Source organism: Ovis aries, chromosome 18 (assembly GCF_016772045.2).
Source record: "Ovis aries strain OAR_USU_Benz2616 breed Rambouillet chromosome 18, ARS-UI_Ramb_v3.0, whole genome shotgun sequence".
Lineage (NCBI taxonomy): Eukaryota > Metazoa > Chordata > Mammalia > Artiodactyla > Bovidae > Ovis > Ovis aries.
The window spans coordinates 39,326,300-39,352,521 of NC_056071.1; the positions used below are offsets into that span (position 1 = coordinate 39,326,300).

The window sequence follows — 26,222 nt, forward strand, 5'->3', positions numbered from 1 at the left end:
ATTCTTTTTGCATCCTTTTAGTCTCTTCGAAATGTTTAATATTGTAGAGAAAATACAACCAAAGTAGAATAAGAAGAAAAACATATACTGATACTGTTTTTATGCATTTCAGTTTTAACACATTCCAAAAATGGTGTTTATGCATTGCCATAATGATAATCATATTTCAGTTAAAACAGTAATCATTGCCTTGGAACAGCTGCCAGAAAACAATACTAAGCTTTGGAAAGCTCGCTCTTATTTATTTTAAAAACAAAGGGGTGGCGGGGAGAGGAAGACAAAGTGCATCTCTAAGTTGAGTCTTCAACTGAGAAAACCAAAACCCCAGTATTTTAAGGAAAACTTCTGAAAAGTTTTAGTGTTTCACCAGCCATGACAAAAATTGCCACCTGAATTTTTATGGTAGGTGGCAAAATATCTCAAAGTATGTATAATGTATTTATTTTTTTGCAGTAGGCATATTAGAATAGAATTTGCCAAATCTTTCTAATGTTTTCAAAGTTTTCTCATGTTACCTTCTAAGTCCATTTGCAATTCCCTTCAAAGAAAAAGGATATTACTTGTTGAAGGAAAAGTCTGAAGATACTAATACTTAACATCACTTATGAGGATAAATTTTAATTAATGAGTAATACAGTTTATTCTCTGCTAAACTCTTCTGTGGGAAATAGGTTTGGCTAGATAGGAAAAATAACAATATTAACTGAAATTCAGACTTAATAAAGTAGTAGGATAGCTTAAGGATATGATATAAAACTGCATCTCAGCAACTTGTTTTTTTTGGGGGGGGGTGTTTATTTTGAATTATCTGAACTTCAATAGAAGATTTTTTTTTAATCCCCAAATGGGGTGAAATACTTTTAAAAAACATTCTTAGTAGTATTAACTGTTCTAATTTTGTTGAAGATTATCAGTAAACAGTATAAAATTTAAAAGAAGAGCATAAAAATGAAGGACTCACTGAGAAATCATCTCCATTACCTAGTTTAACAATGGAGAGTAAAGTATTGCACTTTATTATTCAACACAAAATAATGTAGCCAACAGTAACATACAGGTACACAATTTAATATTTATTATATGCATTTTATATACATTATTTTTCAACAGCGGTACGTTCGCTATGTGGTACAATCTTAAAAATTTGCTGATTCATAGTTTGTAAAACAAAAACCTTACAAAACTCATCAAAACTCGCAAACTGATCAGAAAAGTTTTTTGGAAGACTAGAAAAAATACTTTATTGTCTTAATCATGCATTACACAAACAAAATCTTTAGTTACACCATAAAATTAAGCACATCTGAAAAAACAAAACAGGGATAACTAGTCCAAACACAGCAGATTTCTGTATCCTGATTCAACTATTTTTGTATCTTATTTGTATTTCAAATTTTACTCCAAATATTTTAAAACAAGATAGTTTTGTCTGGAATCATCGTAAACCAAGATATGTATCTGGGGGAGTCACCTTGGTTTGTAACTTAAACTATAAAATATTCCATTTTTAGTCTATTTTAGACTATCAAAGAGTTCCAAAATAGATATACAGGTTCCTTTAGCACATTAATAAAAGGATATAAAGACCAACAAAAAGTGAAATAAATAATAGGCTATTAGCAAGATGGATAATCCTTGATAAATAAACTTGTAAATACAGTAAGATGTACAAAATATCACATAGTGATAGGATGCCAAGATTAGTTTTTTTTTATTTTTTTATTTTTTAAGAGTTCATTTGGAGTACTAAACCCCACCGTTTCATTTTAATACACTTAATAGTCCTTGGTTTAAGAAGACAGTTACGTGATGATGATGGTGATTTAGCATCTTTATGGAAAGACTTAGCTGAGCTGTATTATGCAAAAGAAGGAAAGAGTGTGGTTACACGGCAGCGGGTCAGTGAGATCTCTGTGTTTCAGGGTTGTATAATGCAGAAAAACTTCAATACAATCTTGAGCACTGTTGTGACAGGCTAAATATATAAAAAGACTTATAAAAACTAGAATTTTATCCAAACATTTTGTGCAACTAATGCTAAAATATCTTAAGTTAAATTTCCTTTTTTTTTTTTTAAAGCAAAATAAGTTTAAAAGGGAATCTGTGGCATTCAACCAATAAACAGAAGATCACTAAGAGATGAAAAAAGCTACTCTTGGAGCTCACTTCCCCCCAACAAGAGCACCACATTCCTAACCCTAAGGCAGCACACAGAGTCCAAAACAAAAGTCTTTTTGTCAGATCAGACTCCACATTGGCTTAAAGATACCTAAAAGACAGACATACGCTCAGTTCATATCCAGTACAGGCCACAAATAATGGAGTCCTTTTTTTGTCCCACGAAATACAGTAATTACAATTAAATTAATGAGCCTGACGTTAAGATGTGATTTCCACCAATTTATGCCTGCCCAAATAGCCTTCACCAGGCAGATCATATGTAGTGTCATATCATTAATTTTTTTGATGGCAGTGATGCAGACCCTTTGTGTCCAAGCAAATCTGCTGTTATGATGAGAGTTTTTGTTGATTCACACAAATACTTTGGCAAGGGCATCAGCCCCTGCACTAGCAATGTATGCTTTTGATGGATGGAAAGCAACATCATAAATTGATTCATCTAGTTTCTTCCTATGTGCTGTTATTTCCTGCACACATGTCTTGCTGTCCAAATTCCACAATCTAATAGAACAGTCATGGCCTGTAAAAGAATAAATAAAAAATGTTACTGAGTAATAATTCTATTATAAAATCTGTGGGCAGGACAGGAAGTTCAGACTTACTTCCAGACATCAAATAGATTCCATTAGGATCTACTGCTAGGCTTGTAACAGCATCCAAATGAGCTACCATAGAATGGATCATTTTACCTAAATAAAACATAACAGAGAAGATTAAGTTTTCAAATAGTTACTAACTTGGGCAATCAGAAACCATAATACAGTATCAATATAAAACAATCTCAGCAACAATAAACAACATATAATTTACCATTTTAAACATTTGGGAGGGTACAATTCAGTGGCTTTTAGAACTTTCATCATGATGTACAATCATCACTATTACCTAGTTCAGAACACTTTCATCTCTGCAAAAGGAAACCCTGTACCCATTAAACAGTCACTCCCTATTCCTCCTTCCAAGTCCCCGTAAACACTAATCTCTTTTCTCTATGGACTGGCCTATTCTGAATGCTTCATACAAATGAAATCCTACAATAATATGTGGCTTTTTGGGTCTGCCTTCTGTCATTTAGTTCCTCCACTACAATAATATTCTAAAGAGAATTTTAATTCTAATGCAGAACTTTCCCAATTACTTCAAAAGACATCTGTGTAACATGAAACTGATGGTATTTGATAGTGGAAAACAATGATTGTAGAGCTGCATTAAAAGCTTAAGGTCATATTAAAGGGGAATTAAGAGTGAAAACAGAATCTTTCTCATTAAGATGCTTTATTTAAGAGATTGTTTTATATACAGAGTTAATGTTAAATCACCAGAGAATACATTACTATCTAAAGATTCTGATAGCATCATTTATCTTTTGAAATGTCAATCATCTTATATATAAGAAGCAAGAAAGGGGAGAAGGGTGGGAGTACATCAGAGAAATTACTCTGGATTTCCCCAGATAGCAACAAAAGCACTATTCTATAAAACGTAATTTAACTTCACTGAATTCTTGGCAAGCAAACAGATTCAATACTGAGTTGAAATTTAAAAACAAGTTGTGAATATAAACTGTGTTGCATACTTTGGGGCAAGGGCATCAGCCTCTGCACTGGCAACATATACTTCTGATGGTTGAAAGGCGATTTAAGTCGATTCACTCAACAAACAATAAAATGGCAAATATTGATATCTTAAAAAATTTCCTCCCCTTTGGAGAATGGATACATGTATACATATGACTGACTCCCTTTGCTGAAACTAACCCAACACTGTTAACTGGCTATTCTCCAACATAAAATAAAAAGTTACAAAAATTTCCTCTCCTTTCACTCAGCAATGAGTGAGTATTACTCAAATGCCTGGGCTTCTCCTAATGAGAGATGGAGGTCTTTCTCCAGAATTCTGTTTACAGTCGTTTGATATGCTGCTTGTCCCCTGAAACGTTCCACACTGAAACATGAAACAGACCTACTTTTGTTATCTGCCATGGGGCTTCGGTCCCTGAACACAAACCCACAACATAATCAAATGTGCAAAAAGTTACTCTGAAGAACACAAAAAGTCTGTGACTTTCTGGCGATACTAAATGCTTATCAATTAAAGACAAAATTAGTCTCATCATTTAGGCCACATTCGTCTGTTTTTCATCAATATTAACAGAGTAACCATAACAATTTCTCTCTACTATCCTGAGAAACAGAAAAATCATTCAACATACTATTGTGCTAAGTTGCTTCGGCTGTGTCCAACTCTTTGCGACCCTATGGACAGCAGCCCACCAGGCTCCTCTGTCCATGGGATTCTCCAGGCAAGAATACTGGAGTGGGTTGCCATTTCCTACTCCAGGGGATCTTCCTGACCCAGGGAGCGAACCCGTGTCACTTTCATCTCCTGCATAGTCAGGTGGGTTCTTTACCCTTAGCGCCACCTGGGAAACATCACAACATACTATTAGTCCAACATAATTCATCTACTGGTTCTAGACTCTATTCTTCTCAATATTAAAAAAAAAAAAATTCAGAGTATGAAGAGCTGGCCTCCAGCCCAATAATCTCAAAACATTAGGGGGATAACTATGAAGTATCATTAGCTTCCCTTAAAACATTAATTCTGTGGTGGTGACTCTTAACTCACAGATCTAGTTCTGACTTCTCTTGTGAGAATGACTGTACATCTCCTATGTTTATCATGTCTTAAACCGAAGAATTCTTTCACCCCTAACTATGACATGTTAAGTCAATTTAGAGTTAACCCTCCTCTGCATAGCCTGAAGTCACTTCAAAATGTGAGTGACCCTTTAGACTGGACCAATTATAAGGAGGTGCAATTCTGAATCAAGCTGGATGTTGGGTTTCCACTAGTGACCACAGAAGTCAGTTTCTGCCCCTTTCTTCACCAGCATATATACGCAGCTTCTCACATTTAACCGAATTCACCTTTGCTCCACGGCTCTGCTACCATCTCTCTTCCCCCACCAAGATTCTTTCTTCCTATAACTTAGGAAAAAAAGGACACATGCAGGCACTGATTTTCTCTTCCCCAGCACCTTAAGCTCTTTGACCTGTACAATCTGTGAAATTAAAAAACAGACTAATACCAATATCTCAATTACAGAAAGCAATGTACCACTTGTCTGTAAGATTCAAGAGGACAGGACACTTTGTTTTATTCACCAAAGATCAAGAAATGTGCTGAGGATATGGCAGATACTCGTAAGTTTTGCTGAATGAATGAGGTCATAACCAATTCAGAACCCTCTTCCTCCAACTCCCCCGCATTCCTTGCAGGTTCACCCATTAGCTAAGTCTTGGTCACAGCATATGCAATTCAAATTTGTGTCTCTACCAAAATTTCAAAAATCACCAGCCCTGAAGATCTCTCTGAAACAAACAGTATAAATTGAAACTTCTAAATCCTCTATAGTCAAGGATCTACCGTACAGTGACTTGAGTATCTTTCTAAACCAATATTGCAAATCCCTGGTCAAATATTCAAGTGGTTTTCATAGTGCATAGTATAAACAAAAATCCATTATTCTTAGCTTGGCTCTGAAAAATCTGGCTCAGTAGTTTCTGCTTTCCTTCTCCAAACTTACTTACCTCTTTGGCTTTACCTCTAAGAAACTTCTGTTTCAGCCCAAATTCCCACTTCTGTGCTTCTACTCAAAATATACCCTAATCTGGAATTTCCTACTAACTTCTTCACTTAAACAAAAACCTTATCATTCTTGCAAGGAAAAACTCAAACCTTAGCTCTACGAAGCCTCCTTTATCTTACTGCATTATGCATGAGCATGTGTATGTACGAGTGCGTGTGCATTCACTCACACTATTTTCCCCAGGCGACACTAAGACCTCAGAATGCAGAAATAACTTATACATGATAGTAGCCAGTGCAGCGCAAAATACTAAATGTACTTTTATTGTTAAAATCTAAATACTCACTGAGTCCATTCACACAACCAATTTCTATAATGTTTCAGATAAGAAATCCAATAAATTACTATTCATTTGATAGAACAGCATCCTATTAAAAATTTAGCTAACCATCAACACCAATTATAGGGATATTTGAGTGCATCATATTTAAATGAATTGCCAGTTTTCAAGACGAATTTTGTTAAAAAGAATACATATGAACTCAATTTACAGTTACACTCAAGGGTTGTATATATGTATATCTCTGTATATAACACAGAGAAAATGAGAGTGAAAATTTCAATTGTTTAGAGCCTAGTGCTTTAATTATCTTCGCATTACAGATAAGGTATTAGCTAGTTAACATAGAGAATTAATTGGTAGAATTTGTAAACAATCTCAAAGTCTACAGGCACCTTATTTCTGATTTCTGCCAAAAAGCTCTAAAGAATCACTTTTTCCTTTTATTATTACTAAAATTCCTGAACCTTTCTTTACAAATGTAAACTTTCAATAATTAATACAAAGAATCTTTTTAGAAAGGTAGTAAAAGAAATTATCTCTCTGCTCTTGCAGCAAAGGAAGATCTTTAAGCTTCATAAAAATGTTTAAAGAATTGATTTGATATGGTGTTAAATTGAGACATTCACATGAATATGAATCTTCTTTCCCATGCAACATATAGACCTATGAGTCTCCCTTCTCTTCTCAACTTGTTCTACCGTGTTCAGGAATCTGTCCAAGAAAAGTGTTATTTGAAGAAAGATATTTATCTAAAAGTCAGACTAAAAATTACAACCATGTCCTATGTAAGCTACAAAGAAAAATCTGTAGTTCTGATTTGTTGTCTTGCTTGATAATTTGTTGTCCTGCAATAATATTTCAATTAACACTTTAGTTTCTTATTTGGAAGTCTTTCAATACTTCTCTAATTGTTTTAGCTTATCAAAGAAGCCTCTCTTTGCTATCAGACTTTTCCCGAAAGAGAGCAAACAATACTTTACAAAGTATTTTGGGTAACGACAAATGATACAGATATCCTTAAACAAACAATTCTATGGCCAAATTAACATTTATGATTTCTATATAATTGGTACGTTTCCCTACAACCAAAAAGCACAGGAAAGATGACAATAAACAACTGCCACTGTATCATTTCATCCACTGATAATTTTAAGAACATATTTAAAATGCCCAAACTAGAAAGTGATCTTCTATGTTATACTAATTCACAACATAATATAAAGATAAAATTTTCAAACAGAAGGGTTTATAACTGTCATCACATGAAGAAATTATAATAGGTAAACAAGATATTTTGGGCTTCCTTGGTGGCCCAGATAGTAAAGAATCTGCCTGCAATGTAGGAGACCGGGGTTTGATCCCTGGGTCAGGAAGATCCTCTGGAGAAGGAAATGACAACCCACTCCAGTATTCTTGCCTAGAGAATTCCATGAACAGAGGAACCTGGCAGGTACAGTCCATGGGGTTGCAAAGAGTCAGACATGACTGAGCAACTAGCACTAACAAGGGTGAAAATTAACAAACATTATAAGTGTGCTACATTAACTAAAGCAAAAATCTGAGTTAAGACAGATTAACTTGGCAATTTTCAAGCTAGGAAGTCAATACAGAAAATAAGATAACCTACTTACCCGTTTTATTGTCAAAAAATTTGATGTGTCTATCTTCATGAGCAGTTATTGTAACAGGAAGTGTGGGATGACTTACTACTCTGTTAATGTGATTACTGGATTGTAAACCTAAAAAACAAAGGAGGAAAACACACCAAATTCAAACCTTCAATGTAAAGTGGAATCTTAAGAAAGAAATACAAACAAAACAAAACAAAACCAGATTCACAGACACAGGAAACACACAGGTAGTTATAGGTAGTTGCCAGACAGGAGGGGAGCAAGCGGCAGGGCAAGAGGTGAAGAAGACTAAGAGGTACAAACCTCCAGTCACACAATAAATAAGCCAAGGAAATATACAGCATAAGGAATATGGTCAATAATATTTCAATGAGAAACATTACATAATATACCTAGTTTAATATTGTCCATTAACTATATTTCAAATAAAAAAGAAAAACTTCAATTAAAAGTTAAATGATGGCCTTTGCAGTCTTACCAAAATGTAACAATCACTAAAAACTAAAGCTTTTATATATAAACAAAAAATATGAGAAATAAAACTAAGATTCTAAAGACACAATTTCTCAAAAAATATATAAGCTAGTATGTCTTATAATGTGGATGGATAGCACTATGCTCAAGTTTAGAAAAAAAAAACTGGAAGTATTTTAATGCAGACTGTCAATATAGGGTGGTTTAGAATTTTTAAATTATCCCAAATCCACAAATCATTGCTTTTAATAAACAGTCCATTAAAGAATTAAGAGTCAAATAATGAAGGAAAAAAGTTCATAAGTGATAATTAGGTGTTTGCAAGAACAAACCCTATCCCTCCCACAATGACCAAAAATACCGAAGAACTGGAATTGATGTTCTTAGGAATGAGACCTTTTCTTTACTACCAAGTTCTTAATTTTTGTTCACATTAGTGATGAGGGAGAAAAGAGAGAACAAAACTAATGGGAAAATAATGTCAGCATTTATTAGACTAAGTAAATTGATCATTCTATACGTATACAAGAACTCTTCACTGAACTTAAACACACTGAAAAAAATAATCTATGTAAGAGGAAGAAACTAGGGTTGAAAAAAGACACTGCATATCATTTGTTTTTAGATTTGATCACAGAACCATTTAGATTTTTTTTTATAATCATAGAGTAACTTTAAAAAGATCAATCATGAAAAATCAGAAGTAAAACTAAAAAAATGAACTTAACTGTATAGTTAATCGGTATTATAAGCACAAGTGACTTTTAAAAGCACAGTAACTAGATTGTCTGTATCTAGTAAAATATACCCTCTATTAGTAACGAAATTCTTTTTGGTGGTACTGCAATTATTATTCTGAGATGACTTTATCTGTACTGTTAGATAAATGAGAAATCATGATCATTTTGCAGAGAATCAAGAGTTTTGATATTGTTAAAATAAGATAAAAATATAAAACCAAGGAGATAAATCTGAATCATTATTGGAAGCATCTGAATAAAATTTATCAGTCTTTTCCTTTACTAAAAATGTACTCTTCATCTCTGTCTACTGAAAAAGTCTAAACCAATGGCCAACTCAAGAGCCATGAAAGCCAGGAGGACTGACTCCAACAATAGCAGAGCACCTATCTTGCAGTCTCTAAATGTCATTTTCCACTAAAAGAAACCATGGCTCCTTAGAGAAATGGCCCATTTCAGATCTGGGGTGCAAAATGAACAAGATGAACCTAAAACATCTTGTCATACCAGAAAGAAAAGCATCAACAACTAATAGGGTTATGTCCAAAGGGGAGACTTAGGAGCCAACCTGAATAAGCTCCCACGGGCCAAAGATGAAATAATCTGAGTAGCAATAAAGATAATATGTAACAGACTGAAATACATAAAATGCATTTATTCCAAGAAAGATTATAATGATACAAAAAACAACACCCCAAAAACTCACTTCACTGGTCACCTTGGGAGGATACTAGGGAATCACTTAATCATTTTACAAACTAGTAAATAAAGGGGAGGAGTGGGAAGTAATCATTTATCTTGCCTTTCCTTTATAATTGCTAACTCCAGGTAACCAAATTACTGATGAGGGTTGTTCCTCCTTATAGAAGCAATCTAGCTAATATGTGTAACAGAAATGATAAAATTAGATGGATGAAACTGGAGCCGATTATACAGAGTGAAGTAAGCCAGAAAGAAAAACAACAATACAGTATACTAACACATATATATGGAATTTAGAAAGATGGTAATGATAACCCTGTATGCGAGACAGCAAAAGAGACAGATGTATAGAACAGACTTTTGGATTCTGTGGGAGAGGGAGAGGGTGGGATGATTTGGTAGAATGGCATTGAAACATGTATACTATCATGTAAGAAATGAATTGCCAGTCTAGGTTCGATACAGGATACAGGATGCTTGGGGCTGGTGCACTGGGATGACCCAGAGAGATGATATGGGGAGGGTGGTGGGAGGGGGGTTCAGGATTGGGAACTCATGTACACCTGTGGCGGATTCATGTGAATGTATGGCAAAACCAATACAGTATTGTAAAGTAAAAATAAAATAAAGAACAAAAAAGAAAACTATTTTTGAACAGTTAATAAATTAATGGATCCATGCAATGATTAGAAACTAAGAAAAAGACAGACCAAAGAATATTTACTTCTGATAAAAATTCACAAATTATTATGAAATAGTCTTGCCAAAAACATTAAAAAAACTTTAAAAAGACAACAAATAGAATTTTGACCCTGAATTTGAATAAGCCTCTAGATCTACAAACAATTTACAGGAAATGAACAGGAGGAGCGCATTAAATGATACCACAAGGATGCAACTGGTAAAATTCAAACTATGGGAAACTCAACCCAATTTCTTCAGTTAAAAAAAATGCAAGGGAAATATAAGAGATAGAGGGGGAATCTACATGAAAACAGACGTGAGAGACCGACCAACCAATCACAATGCTTTATTTGGATCCCTCTTTGAATAAACTGTAAAATACATATATCACATTCTATACTTACAACCTTGGCCATTTACACACAACTACTGGAGCTGGAAGACAGGTTCATTATATATTTCTCCACTTCCACATGTGTTTTCATTAAAAACCGAAAATTATTTCACTTGTTTTCTTTTACTTTTACATTTGCTCTACTCACTTACCTGTCCCCAAATACTTATCTAAGTTTTTAAACATAATTTGAGGAAATAGCAGAAATAAAGTAAGTATACATTGAAAGTTATTCTTTTTTTCATTCTAAATTAAAATAGTCAAAATATAAAAAGTAAAAGGTTATCCTCTATTGTAAAACAATCCTTTTTAAGGTTTCAACCTTACCAGAAAACTTACCAGAATCCATCTGTGATGAAAGCATCACCAATGACTGTGATGTTTCTAAATCATAAATTACTGTACTACCAGTGTTGAAAGAGGTCACCATATGAGCTGGATCACAGCCTATAAAGTCAACTGATGTAGGTATTCCATGCTCTGAAAGGAGCCCAAAGAGATAAAGGGTAAACATAATAATTTAGAAATCTCTGCTTTTCTAATAAGAAAAAGGAATTTGAATATTCTTGAAATAAGGTTAACAATGAAAAAGCAACTGTGTTAGGATGGTGAGATATAATAGGTAACTTATTCTCATTTATTAGAAGTTTTTATAACACTGTAAGAAAAACACATCTAGGGAACACGTAAGGAAAGACAGACAGACAAAAGCTATTGCTCTATGCATTTTCTTCTAAGAGACAAAAATCCTAGGTGAGTTTACTGGCCCACCTGCAAATTTTTTTTAATTTTTTTTATGTGGATCATTTAATAACTCTTTTATTGAATTTGTTACAATATTGCTTCTGTTGTTTTTTAATTTTTTTTTTTTTTTTTGGCCACAAGCCATGTGGGATCTTAGGTCCCTGACTAGGGATCAAACTTGCACCCCTGACATTGGAAGGCTAAGATTTAACCACCAGACTGGCAGGGAAGTCCTGCCATTATATTTCTGACTGTAAAATGATAAAATAGCATTCGTACACCACTACCTTGGGAGACTGTTCACCTGTCTGACACTGGTTAGCTTCAAGTAGCAAATGCAAATAATATTTTTGGATCTGTGAAAATGAAGCTTTGGACTCTGGAATTCACTGATGCAGTAATACTCTTAAGTAGATCAAGCATCAATTTCTCTCTTTAACATGTTAATAAATTCAACTGTCCAGATCAATGCACAATTATGTGAATTCTGGAGTAAGCAAGAAACAAATTACCTAAATGAATTTTCATCTCAAAAGTTTAGGTAAATTAAAAAATTAGTAGAATCACTGAAGTATCCTAGAGATTCAACAAGATTAAGCATAAATGTTCAAATATTCATCTAAAATGTTTTAAAACAAAAAGTTATTTATAGTAAAAGTATGATTTTTTAAAATAACTTGGGAAATGATGCCAATATACAAATAATATAAACAGATGCACATATTGTCACAAGGTATATTAAATCCTTCTTTGACAGGAAAAGATTTGAAATCAAGCCTGTAACTCAGTTTGCACCTCCCATTTAATGGTGCTATTTCAATGATTATAGCTAAACTTCTCAACCAGTGTGCTCATATGTAGTTTACAGGTTTACCTGAGACCATGAGCCTTTCTGTCTTTGTGAGTATCTACCTGGAGTTGCTGGAGGGCCTTCTGCTGTTCCTATGAGTAGCCTCATTTGCCTACTTTATTATTAGATACAAATAGTTCTATTTTTTAAATAGGACATGTCCTGAAAAAGGTCAAAAAACTACTGAGCTACAGGATATACTTGCAAAGCATCCCCAGTGGTCCAGTGTTAAGAATCCACCTGCTAATACAGGGGACATGGGTTCAATCTCTATCTGGGAAAATTCCACAATTCTTGGGGTTAAACCCAAGCACCACAACTGTTGAAGCCTATGTGCCCTAGAGCCTGTGCTCTGAAACAAGAGAAGCCACTACAATGAGAAGCCCTAGCATCACAACTACAGTAGCCCCTGCTTGCTGCAACTTAAGAGAAAGCCCACACGCAGCAAGGAAGACTCGGTGCATCCAAAAATAAATTTATTTTTTTTAAAAGGCATTGAGCTACAGGATATACCTGCAAAGCATCTTTCTTGTTTATAAAAATATGACTAGGAATAAAAAGATTATCACAGATTTGTAAAATTCTTTCAGTATCTCTTTTGAGCAGTCAGGAAGTAGTGAAACTACTTTGTTCTTTTTATCTTCTAAATTAAAAAAAGAAAGAAAAAGATACTTTTCAAAGAGGCAAAATTTACTTACCTTTGTCTCCATTGTAAGTGCAAATACATGGCAATTTTTCTTGTGGACTCCATAATCTAACAGTGCCATCTGCTGAACAAGACAGTAATTGATTTTTTATGCCACTATAAGCAAGACCCCAGACAGCATCTGTATGAGCAATTAAAGTGCCAGCTAGAACATTTGGCTCTGTAATGAAAGAAACAAAACAAAAATTAGCTAAAAGAAGTTTAAAAGAAATGCTTTTGTATATAAAGATAACTACATAATTAAGTACAAAGACTACACATAAAGGTCATCAGATAAACCAATGTGTATACAGTGGCTGTCTCTAAGCTGTGGAGTTTGGGGATATTTATATGCTACCTTCTAATACTTTCCTGTATTTCTGCAATTTTCTAAAAAAGGAACATCCACTTTTAAATAAACAGCTTTACTGAGTGAGATATAACTCCCATGCCATAAAACTCACCAGTTTAAAGTGTCAATCCAATGATTTTTAATATATTCACCAAGTTGCACAGTCATCACCATATCAATTTTAGGGCATCTTCATCACTTGTTAGCTATTTCCCCTCAATTTTCCTTTCTGCCTCTCTGCAGCCCTAGGCAACCACTGCATATTTTGTTTCTATAAATTTGCATATTCCAGACATCTTATACAAACGGCCCTTTCTGCCTGCCTTCTTTCACTTGGCGTGTTTTCAAGGTTTACCTGTGCTGCAGCATGTATCAGCGCTCCATTTCCTTTACTACCAAACAATATTCCAGTGTGTGGATATACTACATTTTATTCATCCAGTCATCATTTGAAGGACAATGGGGGCTAATAACATTAAACATCATCTGTCCTACAATTCTGTTTCTCTACTGAATTCCCATTTTCCACAGATATTTCTCACAGTTCATAACTTCCCTTTCACATAATTACCTCTCATAATAAATTCACTGTGGAAATACAGCATTGAAAGAGGGACTGTTCCTCTACTTTTCTGTCACCCAACCTATAAATCGACTAGTGTCTAAATCCATGTTCTCCATGTTTCCAGATACAAGTAAGGAATTGCCCTCCACTCCTGAAATGGAGAATTCCACCAGGTATTCTGGATTCCATTTCCCACACTAACTTGCTTTCATGTTTAGTTTTTCTACTATACAGATTATCCTCCTCCTTGGGATCATTACCACAGCAAACAAATATGCTTCAAAATCTCTAAATCTAACAAACAAAACTTACATCAACTTCCAACCAAATAGAAGAAAAGCAGATTCAGTAAATATGCTTTCTTACCTTCCATTTACTTTCTAAATCATTCTGATACTATCACCACAACAAAACAACCCTTGCTAAAATCATCAATGATGGGTTCTATCAAATCTAATAGTTTCCCTTCCTTCTTCCTTTCATCACTTTGCTTTTCATCCATAGAATATACCTTGGAAGGTCATCCACAAGTCCCTTTACCTTGTGGTCTCAGACCCAACAACCAACCTCTGTCCGGCCAAAACCTGGGTGATCAATTACCTTTCTATACTTAATATTATTAGACCTCTCAGCAACATTTGAAAGTGCAGACAGCTTCTTTCTTCTCAAAACGGCTTCTTCTTTTGGTATGCGTCATGATTTCACTTTCCTGAATGTCCTCCTACCCCACAGGCACGCCTTCTTACTTTTTTTTTTTGGTTAAATCTCTTGCTTTAGTTACTCCACCCCTACATGTCAGAGTCCCTCAGGAGTCTGCCTTCTCACAACTGATGGTATCTACTTGATACTGCCTTCCTCTTAACATGCTTAAAGACCAAACTCAACATCCTTTCTCTTCTCACATTCCCATTTCAATAAGCTACCATCATATATTTAGTTTTTTATGTCAAAAATGCACAAGTGGTGATGGAAAAAAGTTCTGAGTTAGTGGTAATGGCTGCATAACCCTGTGAATATGGTAAAAACTACTTAACAGTACACTTCAAACGGGTGAATCTTATCATACGGGAATTATACCTCAATAAAGCTGTAAAAGATGACTAATCCATCACTTTATCCACTCAATCCAATTTATCCAGAGATTCTGTTTATTCTACTCTGTCTCCCGAGTATGTCTTAAACCCACTTCTCTCTAACTGCTCTATTTCCACTCTACTCTTGGCAACATCATCATCTCACCTATCTACCAGATCACCATGTTATAACTTTACAACATTACCTTGGTATTGCTTTCTCTACTCTTTTCTCATTTCCAATCTATTCTCCTTGCAAAAGCCAGAGTTATCTTTTAAGTCCTACTCTCCAGGTCATTTACTGGCTTAGAATTGTTCACTGACAGTTAACTTTTATATAGATTTTGGCTTGAATGTGATTATTTCAGACTATATCTAAAGACGACTTTGGCTGTTACTCTCTTACATTACTGTATCTTCATATCATTTATCACAATTTGTACCTATCCATTCTCTTGCTTATGTGTTTAAAATCTGTTTTTTTTTTTCTTTTGTATTAGACTAATTCTCATTTCTTGATGTATGCTTTAATATCTGGCAAATTTAGGTGCTCAGTGTGTTAAATAAAAGACCGAAGAGTTCTTAAATTCTTTTAAAATGAACCATTAAGTAGACCATTTTTTATTTAACCATTCTCATACTAATAAATTCATTTTAATTTTTTTATAGTTACAAACAATGTCCTTATAATTATATTTAAATATATGCACAGGTTATTTCTGTTGGCCAGATTCTAAAAATGGCATTCATGAATCAAAGTTTCAGTTTTTTTAAATTAAGAAATTTTTTGTCCCTCAAGTTCACTGATTTATACCCTCATGTCCTTATTTGTTTCTACATGCATGCTCAGTCACGAAGTCATGTCTAACTCTTTGCAACCCCATGGACTATAGCATGCCAGGCTCCTCTGTCCGTGGAATTTTCCAGGCAAGAATACTGGAGTGGGTTGCCATTTCCTCTTCCAAGGGATCTTCCTGACCCAAGGACTGAACCTGAGTCTCCTGCAATGGCAGGTGGATGCCTTACCACTGCATCATCTGAGAATTCCCATTTGCTTCTGTAGTCTTGCACTAATTATTTTTGAACTACGTAAAGTAGCTAAGTTGAAAAAAATTATTCCTCATGTTAAATTTCTCTTTTCTAGTATAGAAATTAATGCTTTAATTAATATAGTTTTAAAAAACTTTTTGAACACAATATAGGAAATACCAACTTGCAGGCTAAAATATTTATGGCATGATTATTTCTTAATTTTTCTCTTTAATAGGGCAAATTACTAGTAAATGGAAAGACTAAATGACAAGTTTAATACATATTTAAATAATATTTGAGGTGATTATTTCTGTCAGCGCCATTCACTTAAAAAGACACATCTTGAGCCTTTTACTCACCATATGTATCATATGGATCCACATTAGGACTAGGCATGTTCCACCACTGGATAGTTGCATCAGTACCACCACTAAAACACTGCTCTCCATTGGAACTAATAGCTAGTGACAGAACAGGACCACTATCACAGGAAAAGAGGGAAAAATTAGTGAGAAAGCCTACAAACTTACATTTGTACCCCTCCCACCTCTCTCTAAATTTATGTGGTATCTAAAACTGTTTAAGTTAACATGTACATTGGAACGGTACTAATTATATTCTCATTAGTATAATTATTAATCAAATGTAGTATTATTCAGCTAATGTCTTTCTTAATGTAAAACAAACATCATGAAAAAATTACAAGGCTACAGGAGTGATAAATAATAGTTAACAATAATTACGGCTGTTAATTAAGTACTAATTCAATAAAACTTACATGTGGGCCCTAAATGTGTAGATAGGCTCTACATCTAAAGAGGCACTCCTAAAAGAGGGGAGAAAAAAGGGGAGGGGAGAAGATAAATTATGGTAAAACACTGGTTGATATACAAGAGTCATTAGGAAAGATCAAATAAGTGCATAAAAGATACAGACCATAAAGGAGAATAATTACTTATAATTAGCAAATTTGGAAGAAAAAAACAGGCTAACATTAAAATACTTGCTTTTTGGCAGGAACTGTTTTTTGCAAGTTCCAAAGTTTCAGAGTATGGTCCTCAGAGGCAGTAACCAGCACAGGTTCTACAGGATGAAAAGCTAATGCCCGAACTCCATCAAAATGGCTACGTAGTGTATACTTGGGATTCCATGTCTTTCGAAAGGCATCTTTATTGGCAGGCAACTAGAAAGAAAGAGCACTATATTTAGTGGTAAAAGTAATGAACTGATAGGCATGTGGAGTTTTTGTTTGTTTTGCTGTGTTTAAAAGGTACATTCAAAAGTGCTTTGCTAAAATGTCCAGTGGAAATTTAGCACGCCTTAAAAACTTTATATCTTTATCATTTAATAAGAACTAAGAAGAATCATTTCATTAGCTTTCAAATACTTAGGTCGAATGAGTCCTTTAATCTGTTTTACCTAATGATCAAGGTAAACCCAAAGTCCTACTAAACATTAAAATGAGGGAAAAAACAAAACACACAAAGAAACTACCATGTTGCAACATTTTACATGAAAACAAAAATTAAATAAATTACTACCAAAAATCCAAGGGTACAATATTAACAATACAGTTGTCATTTAGAAAATCAGCATGTGACATTTTTCAAGGCAGCAAGTTAAAGTACTTTTCAAAAGTCTGAACTAAAGACACTTTTTGTTGATATTGGTAAGAAGTTAATCTTTTTACCTTCATTTCTCCATCTGTAAAGATAGGCTGTGAAACCACTTCTAAAGCAGTCAAAAGGTTATTATAGAATTTATTTGCTTACATACTTTAAAAGTATTAATGAGAATAATCCAGCCCACCAAGGCCGATGTCTCTAAAAAGCATTCTAATATAAGTATAAAACATAGAAAAAAATATGTTTATAAAAGGAAAAATTAATTTGCTGAAAATCTGCAAATTCACTAATACAAAATCTAAGTAAGTATAGTTAACTCTCAATTGAGTGCTTATTGTCTATAAAAAATTTAATCCAAGACTAGTTTCACCTCTAACACTGTCTTTTCCATTCCCTCTTCATCCTCTCCCCATCCCTCAAATGAAAGACTAAGTATTTAGGAAATGACAAACTAACTTTAACATTATCCTTTAAAAAAAAGTTCAAAACTAAAATGTGTTTAAAGAATTATCCTGAAAGCAGGTAAGTGATTCAGGTTACCTATTTTTCTCTTGTTAACAGCAAAGTATGGCTTAATTTGAGTAGGTAATTGAGAGTTGACTACTAAGGGTAGGTATTTATCAATCAGTATTTTTAGGTAATCAATCACCCCAAACTCCTAATACACCACAATACCCAAGAAAAATTTAAATACCACAAAGAAAGTAGTTGTAAGAAAAAAACTATATATCACTTCAAATAAACACAATGTCACACTTTATCTTTTCCATGCACCTTGACATTAATTCTGTTTTATAAGTGTTTCCAAAAAATAAGGAGCCTTCTATTAAATCATTAAAAAATTAAAAATAAAACTGCACTTACATCATAACTATAGTCTGCATCATTTGTTACCGTCAAGTCTGCAAGGTCTCCAAGGCCCAGTACACTTAACAAAACATCATCAGAACCCATAATAAATGACTTGCCTCCTCCAGATGGAAACGTTATTGGTTCAGCTATAAAGAACAAAACCGCTTCTTAAATGCTGAAAAATCATACAGTACAAGACAATATTGTGGGGAAATGTAAGCACTTAACAGTTATAATATTCAGTAATATAATTACTTTTTTATTTTCCCACTTCCCTCCTTATTTCTTCTACTCAAAAAATCCTATTACTGTGCAGTAATAAACAAGTGTTTTATTTATTTCAGAACTGAGTGTAATTTCCCACAAATAAAATATGCACTTGATGTATTATTTAAAGGTGGGAGCTTTATCTATTTATATCCCTTTGGTACAACTATAATTATAGTATTTTTTAAACATAATAGGTTATTGCTAAGTCCTTTCACTTTCCATCATATTTGTTTGAAAATGCTAGATATTCTCATCCCTGATAGAAAGTTAATACAAGTATTCGCATGTTATGAGCTTCCAGTCTCTTATACAGTGTATTAGCTTATTGAAGTAAAGCCTTAAATTGCTCAGATTTCTAAATGGTCTAGGAAAAGGGCAGTTCTACCTTTAGCGTCAGTTTCTTTTCCCTAAATGGTTAATCCATGTGATCTTCAGAATGCCTTCCGGTTTTCAAACTCTGTCTATGCTTTTTTTATTTTGACTTGTTTTACTGAATATACTCCTAAAATAAATAATCTATACTGACTATAGCACTTTAAACTTCTGATACTTTGACCCATTAAAATCAAATACTACTATGTATTGTTATTATAATTATAAGCAACAATTCTCCATATCATTTCAAACATGCTTTGAAAGCAAAATTTTAATCCTAAAATACAAGGGGGAAAGTACATCAATCACTGTTAATACAAAACAACATATCGAAACACATTTAAAATCCATGAGCAATTTTAAAAGGGAAACATAAAAATTCAAGCTAATTGTCAATTCTGAAAAATTTTCATGAAAAATGATATAAATTTAAAACACTATAGGAAACAGATGCAATGAAATATCAGTCATCACTAACACTACTGAAAACATTCTGAGAAGATACAAGTCTACTTCTTTTAGATATATACCATATAAAAGTAAAATTCATCCTTATTTACAGTATCTTATTTTATTATTAAAGTAATTTGTAATATCAAAGTAAACTACATAATTTGATTCAAACAGGGTCCTGAATGACATTCATAAAGTGAAGCTATGTGTCAGCAACTGACACAGAGTAAATCTGATAGAAAATATATGTAGGGATAGTAGTATTTAATTTTATAAGTTAAACCTACTGAATCTAAATAATCTGTAGCATGGATCCTTCCTACTAGTATCTAGTATGCAGTTATTGGTAATATGAGAAGATGCTGAGAATTATAAAACCAATAGTTTAAAATTATGTTTAAGAACAGTTATATAAAATTCATTAAGGTAATACTTTCTCAAAGCAATTTTAGCCAGTACATGTTTTTCTTTTATGCACATAATTTGTTTGCAAAACAAGTTAGAATAAAATGCTAAAATTCCTCCCACTCACACTCAATAAAAGAACTTTTGATAAAAGCCCAATAAAATAGCTTTAACAAAATAATGCATTATACATTCTTTATGCAGAGATTTCTGATCAGTTATTGACCAATTTAAGAGCATGTGAAGGGAAATGTCTAACCAATATTAGCTAGTTTTACTAGAGTTTTATATCAATTATATTAAGCAAAAGTATTATGCCAATTTCTAATGAATCACACAACTACATTTCTCTATCTATATATACACATATATATTCATTTATATATAGCAAACTATCCTGCTCACTCGGCATACTGCATATACATCTCAGTGAATAAAATCTTTTAAGCTATATTTCTACTTTCCACAATCACCCATTACTGTGGCATACAGTAAGCACAGTAAATACTCTGCCCTTGTTTATTTGCAGAAGTAATTTTTATTCTATAAATTCATGTTATTAATGTTAACATAATTATCTTCAGCACATGATTACATAGCATTGAAATATTAGCAATTCAAAGAGAAATAAAATTACTAAAATAAGTAATTTTTAATGATGGAAACTATGATATCTTTTATTAGAAAGCCTAAAAGATTTCATCAAGCAATTTAAGTCTATTATATTAGCATTTCCCTTTATGGAAATCTTAGGCTCTACATAATGAGGTCTTATAAGCAAGGTCCTTTTTGGACTTAATAATTCTTTTCATGGACAATAATGACAAAGGAAACTTGTAGCTAACATATCAAGCTCTTCCTATCTCCTTCAATTTTTATAAAATCTAAAGAACACAGCTCAGTTAACTGATTCCATTCATGCCAGTGGCAACATGGTATACATACACCTAAGTCTTTACCAAAAATAGTCTTGAAAGTTTCTAATGTGTAAGTTTCTCTCCCTGAAAACAAGCTTTCTTCCTTTACAAAATGAAGTATGACACTGTCTTTAATAAGAATGCATAATTGGAGATGGCCTCTGAAAATAAGAGATTATGAATGCTAATATTCCCCTCTTAGTTCTAAGTCAAAACTGAACTTAATTTTTTGTAGTAACAAATTCTAATAGCATCTACCCTTTAAATAGTGTAATAAGGCTCATGCTTATCTTTCCACCTCTTTATCCTTCCACTATTAACAGAGTCAGATCACTTATATTTTTTCTTTAAAAAGCACAACTAGACATATACATACAAGTTCTACATTGGTTTTTGAGTAGTACAGATCTTAACTGTTTTTTTCCCCCGTAGGTCATTGGTTTGAAACATTTAAAAGGGTCCCTAATTTCCGCTAATATGGTATTGCCTTAAGGTGTAAAATCTACAGTTTAAATGTATAGTGTTACTACAAAAATTTTAGCAAAATATCCTATGCGGTATTTGGTAAAATACATCAAAAGCTAAAGAAGCTGAACCACTACTAAATGCATGAGATGAAGAATAATGGAGTTGGTATGTGTATTTTAGAAAATACTCTCTAAGGTAAAACAGGAAAATAGTGTAACAGTGGTAAAGAGATCTAGGGAAAATCAACAAACTATTTTACTTGTCCTAGTATTTTTCATGCTTTAATATGTTTCGTTTTGGTTTTATTATTTTATCGATTTTTCTTCACCCTTCCTCAAATATTCTTAGATTAGGATAAGTGGTAAATACATGCAGAGACAACTTTAAAGGAAAATGCAGTATTATTTAGCTTTAAGCCATATGTGCTAGTAGAGAACTCAGAAGAGAATAAGATATATTCAAAATTTTTCGACTGGGGCATGAAATTACCTTAAATATCAATAAAATTCAATATATATGTCAAATTATTAGATAATGGATTATCCTTTATGTATGTATTATATGTCACAATAAACCTTAAAATTCAGTCTCATAACTTAGAATTATAACTTTCTTAACCTAGATTTATAAAGTACTCAAGTTATCTATGTTATCTTTACCTAAAATCAGTTATGGGAAAAAAAGCCTAAACAGTAGTTTCAATTCCTGCCCATTTCTAATTTAGGCAAATTTTTAAAAATTCATTACTAAGTTGTACATGCTTGGTACCGGGTTAAAGAATAATGATGTTGCCTTATTCTATAAAGTGATTAAATTAGGCAATCATTTTATATATTTTTAGAAATAATATATACATAAAGTTTCAAGCACAATGTTTGGCACTTAGCTGTCTCCTAACAAGTGACAATTACTACGAGTTGCTAAATTTAACCAATATGACAAATAACTAAATAATTCTTTCCCATATGTACTATTTTAAGTCTTTTAAAAAATACTAATTTCCTAATACTAGATCTGTAAACTAAAGTCACAGTTCAGAAAGGTACTTTGAAATCATACATAATAGAAACAATTCCACCTAACATCAAAAGCAAAAAAATCATAAGGAAGCAAAAGTCAAAAATTTCAAAATTTCTAAGACAATTACACAAGAACTTGCCCAAAACCTTCTCTGAAGATCATATAAGCTGATCTTCAGCATTTTAAAACAGCAGCAAATTTGTATATTAAGGAAATGTGATTTAGAATTAATGTCATCTGCAATGTAAATAAACATGGTAGCTAAATTTTGTACCTTCCTCTGCTCTTGCACCTTCATGATCAGTCATTCTAGTAGAGGCTGACCTAGACTGATTTATGATTCCTGAAGGGATGAGGGGCAGCTCATCATCTCCCAGATCAGCTATCGTGTCGCAGAGTTTTGTCCTGTTGACCCCTGTAAATTAATGTCAGCAGTAGAGGTTCATTTAACAGCTACTGCTTGACTTGCTAGAACCCTTAAAAACCAATTTATTACCAAAACAGGCTATTTTTAAGAAGCTGCAGTTATTAAAGACCTCATATAGTCAAAGATGTCTTCAATTTTCCATATCAACCTCCCCACCAAAATATGGAAATAATTTTAACACAAGATATTTCCTATTTCTGAGGAGATACATATATATAAATAGGAGATACACACACAAAATTGAGCTGTATATTACTCAAAGTTCTGTAAGCTCAGACACAGAAGATATCATTAAAACAAAAAATTGTGGTATTTAAGTTAACATTTAACAATGTAAAGAATAAAACAGGTTTTCCAACTTAATCCACTATTTAAAAATGTTAACAAAGAAATAAGTAAAAATAATTTTTACGAGGGTGCAACAAACATTTAACTTTCCCTGTGTTTATGTGGATATTTTCCTGCTATAGTCACACAAATCTGTCACTAAGAAATCAACTCCAATTTTCCTCAAATGTTTTTTTTCTTTTCCCAAATTTGAAAAACCTGATCCACCCATGAGTTCTCAGTTTCTCATCACAGTATGAAAAGTCAATCACAGCATAAGCTTTAAGGAGAGAATTTCAACTGGTACATGGATAATTCAGGCCAAAATATGCAAAGCTCAGGACCATCTAATATCATGGGATCTCTTTAACTATGAACGTCAGAAATTACAAAAGAATCATTTTTCTTATGTATTTTGAAAGAAAATAGTTTTAAAAGAAAATGCTTTATAGTCAACATATAAGTGAAACAATTAAAATAGGCAAATCCAAGGCCACACAGTAAGACTATATTTACTAACATTAATACTGATGGACTAATTAAGACTATATAATCACTCAATTTTACTACAGCTATTAGAATATTAGCAATTCCAAAGGAACTATCATTCATCTATGTATCCCTAACAGAATGCCAGGTAGTACAATGGTAAGGCTTAATGCAAACAGGTGGAATCTTACACATTTATTACCTTTTTCTTTTCATTTATTAACTATTTCACAGCAACCCCTAACTTTTTTAGAAATGCTTAAGTAACTCTTTCTGGATACAATGTGTCAAGTAGTCTGAATTTTTTTTCTAAAGTATACAATGGAGAAACTCAGTTATTATCTGAGGATTTTCTCCCCGACAAAGTGACTAAATAAACTCTCTAATAAATGAAAAACTGCCAACTGGATGTCTAACCATCAGTGAAAGTCAACATGAAAGAAGATCAATGTTACCTCTTCTCACAAAATAGCTCTCCTTTATAACTTTCCCACTTATGAGTACCAACACCACTGATTAGATTTCTGTTCTTAAAATTCTGTACCTACATCCTAAGAATTCCTTTCAGATCAATCTCCTTCTTGCTGTTGACTTTATTCTACTCAATGCTTTCATTCTTACAAATTACTGCAGAGGGTTCCTAACTGGTGTTCCTATCTCCCAGCTCCATTTGCCTTCCACATTTGAATACTTTGGCTAGATTAGTTTTCCAAAATCATCACATTGATCTTATCACTCCTTCCTCTGAAATCACAAGCAGCACTTCAATACTCTTTGAATCAAAGCTAACTAAAATCCTGTACTTAACCCTGCATGTGCTTCCTGATGATCCTATCCAATCTCATCTTTCAGCGCTCCATAATACAGGTCTCCCTAATTTTCAAGTCAGAGCAGTTTCCCTACAATATATTCACCAGGGTTTCTTCTTCTGTATTTTTGTCATATCTGTCTTTACCTATTCCCCAGGAAGGTGAGAATACTTCCTGCACCCACTTCCATCTCCTCCGTGAGGCTTTTGTTGATCTTCCTCTGCTGACTCTAACTTTTACTTCATTAGATACTACTTATAAACAATTTCATCCTATGATAAATATAATAAAGACAAGAAAAGTTTTATCATTACAGATCCTATCAAGTCACATCTTCCTGAATACACGGACTAGGAAATATGGAAGAAAAGGAAAATAGGGAACAACATGAAATTTAATGTTCATGTTACAGGAAACACTGACCGAAACAGCCCACCCTGGCCAGGCACCAAAGTAACCACTTGTATGAGTTATTTTACAACAGGAGGCCCTGTAAGGAACATGGAGCTAAAAAGCCACCACCAACTGGAAGAACCTGGGAAAGGTCAAAAGGAGACGCCAGTCCTTATGTCTCACCAACCTTCCAGAATCTTCCTTGCTGAAATCCATTTTGGCTGAGGGATGCTCAGGTCATCAGGAATGACCTTGTGTCAGAATGACTGGCCAGAGACAACCCAGAAACTAATTCTACCACTAAAAAACCTGAGACTATCAGCCACGTGGCATTTAAGTATTAGACAAGAGTCCACTCTTGGGCCTGGGGAAGGGATCCCCCTTCCTGCAACATTCCAACAAAGGCTCCCAAAGCATATAATTATTATTACTTTTTTTGTTTTGTATACTATAACCAAACATTAGTTTCTGTGTGGCACAGTGGCAAGTTTAGGGAAAAGGTGGAATTGTCCCTGCTTTAATTCTAGTTTCTCAAAAACTGCTAAAAGATGAAAGCAGATTTCTTAACCAGAAGTTAACAGTCTTATCTAGCACCTGTCATGTAGAACATCTTTCAACTAACAACACATTTAATGCTCTTTTTTCTCTTTCTAAATCTAATATTCTAAATACAATTCTAACGAATGCAATTTCAAATAAAAGTTTTGAAGTCTGATTCGCAACGAGAAAACTGTAATGGTATTAGTGTAATAGATCATACATAATGTTATTAAAATGTTCAACGGCATAACTGAAGATGACTCACTAAGGATTAAACAAGAATTGATTCTCAATTACTACTCTATAATCTATAGAGGAAATACTCTTCCTAATTTTAACAGCAAGAAAAGATGTTCTTCTACCACTATGAATTATATAATAACCCATCTACCTCGTAACCACAGCCATCAAGTCTATACCAATGCACAATCCTCTGAATAGATTCTAGGAAAATGAAAAACAGTATGTTGTGTAAAAGCCAAACTATGGATGGACTGACAGCTGCTGCTGTTAGCGTTTTTAAATTCACACTCACAAATATACACACTCATGACATGAAATTTATCTTTCCATTACTCTATTATTATAAAAAAAACAGTATTTTTTTTAAACTGAATCTAACATTTTCCCTTCTCAAATATGCCTCCCTTTGTTAATCAGCCTTATATTCTGAAGTGAAGCAGGCAATCTGGCAAAGGTTTAAGTTTATTTTAGAATAAAAGGGTTTAGTTATATCATGTTTGCTAGATTTGTTATATGTTCTATCACCCTAATTGAACGAAAGTTTTTATAGGACAACTGGCATCTTAA

General features: G+C 33.3%; 1 protein-coding gene across 4 annotated transcripts in view; it reads right to left on the reverse strand.

The window, feature by feature from the left end:
- Nucleotides 1-1,052: 1,052 nt before the first annotated feature.
- STRN3 (striatin 3) overlaps nt 1,053-26,222 on the reverse strand; it is a 105,146-nt gene continuing 79,976 nt past the window's right edge. For 2 of the 4 annotated variants that reach the window (XM_027957227.3, XM_015102001.4), the window contains 10 exons: nt 22,702-22,842; nt 18,532-18,665; nt 17,050-17,225; nt 16,821-16,868; nt 16,402-16,523; nt 13,034-13,201; nt 11,081-11,221; nt 7,748-7,855; nt 2,784-2,870; nt 1,053-2,701 (listed from right to left, as the gene is read on the reverse strand). In XM_027957227.3, the coding sequence (XP_027813028.1) occupies nt 2,532-2,701; nt 2,784-2,870; nt 7,748-7,855; nt 11,081-11,221; nt 13,034-13,201; nt 16,402-16,523; nt 16,821-16,868; nt 17,050-17,225; nt 18,532-18,665; nt 22,702-22,842 (1,295 nt within the window). In that variant the 3' untranslated portion in view covers nt 1,053-2,531. The remainder of the gene's footprint in view (nt 2,702-2,783; nt 2,871-7,747; nt 7,856-11,080; nt 11,222-13,033; nt 13,202-16,401; nt 16,524-16,820; nt 16,869-17,049; nt 17,226-18,531; nt 18,666-22,701; nt 22,843-26,222) is intronic. The other 2 variants (XM_027957229.3, XM_027957228.3) reach the window with 1 other exon arrangement.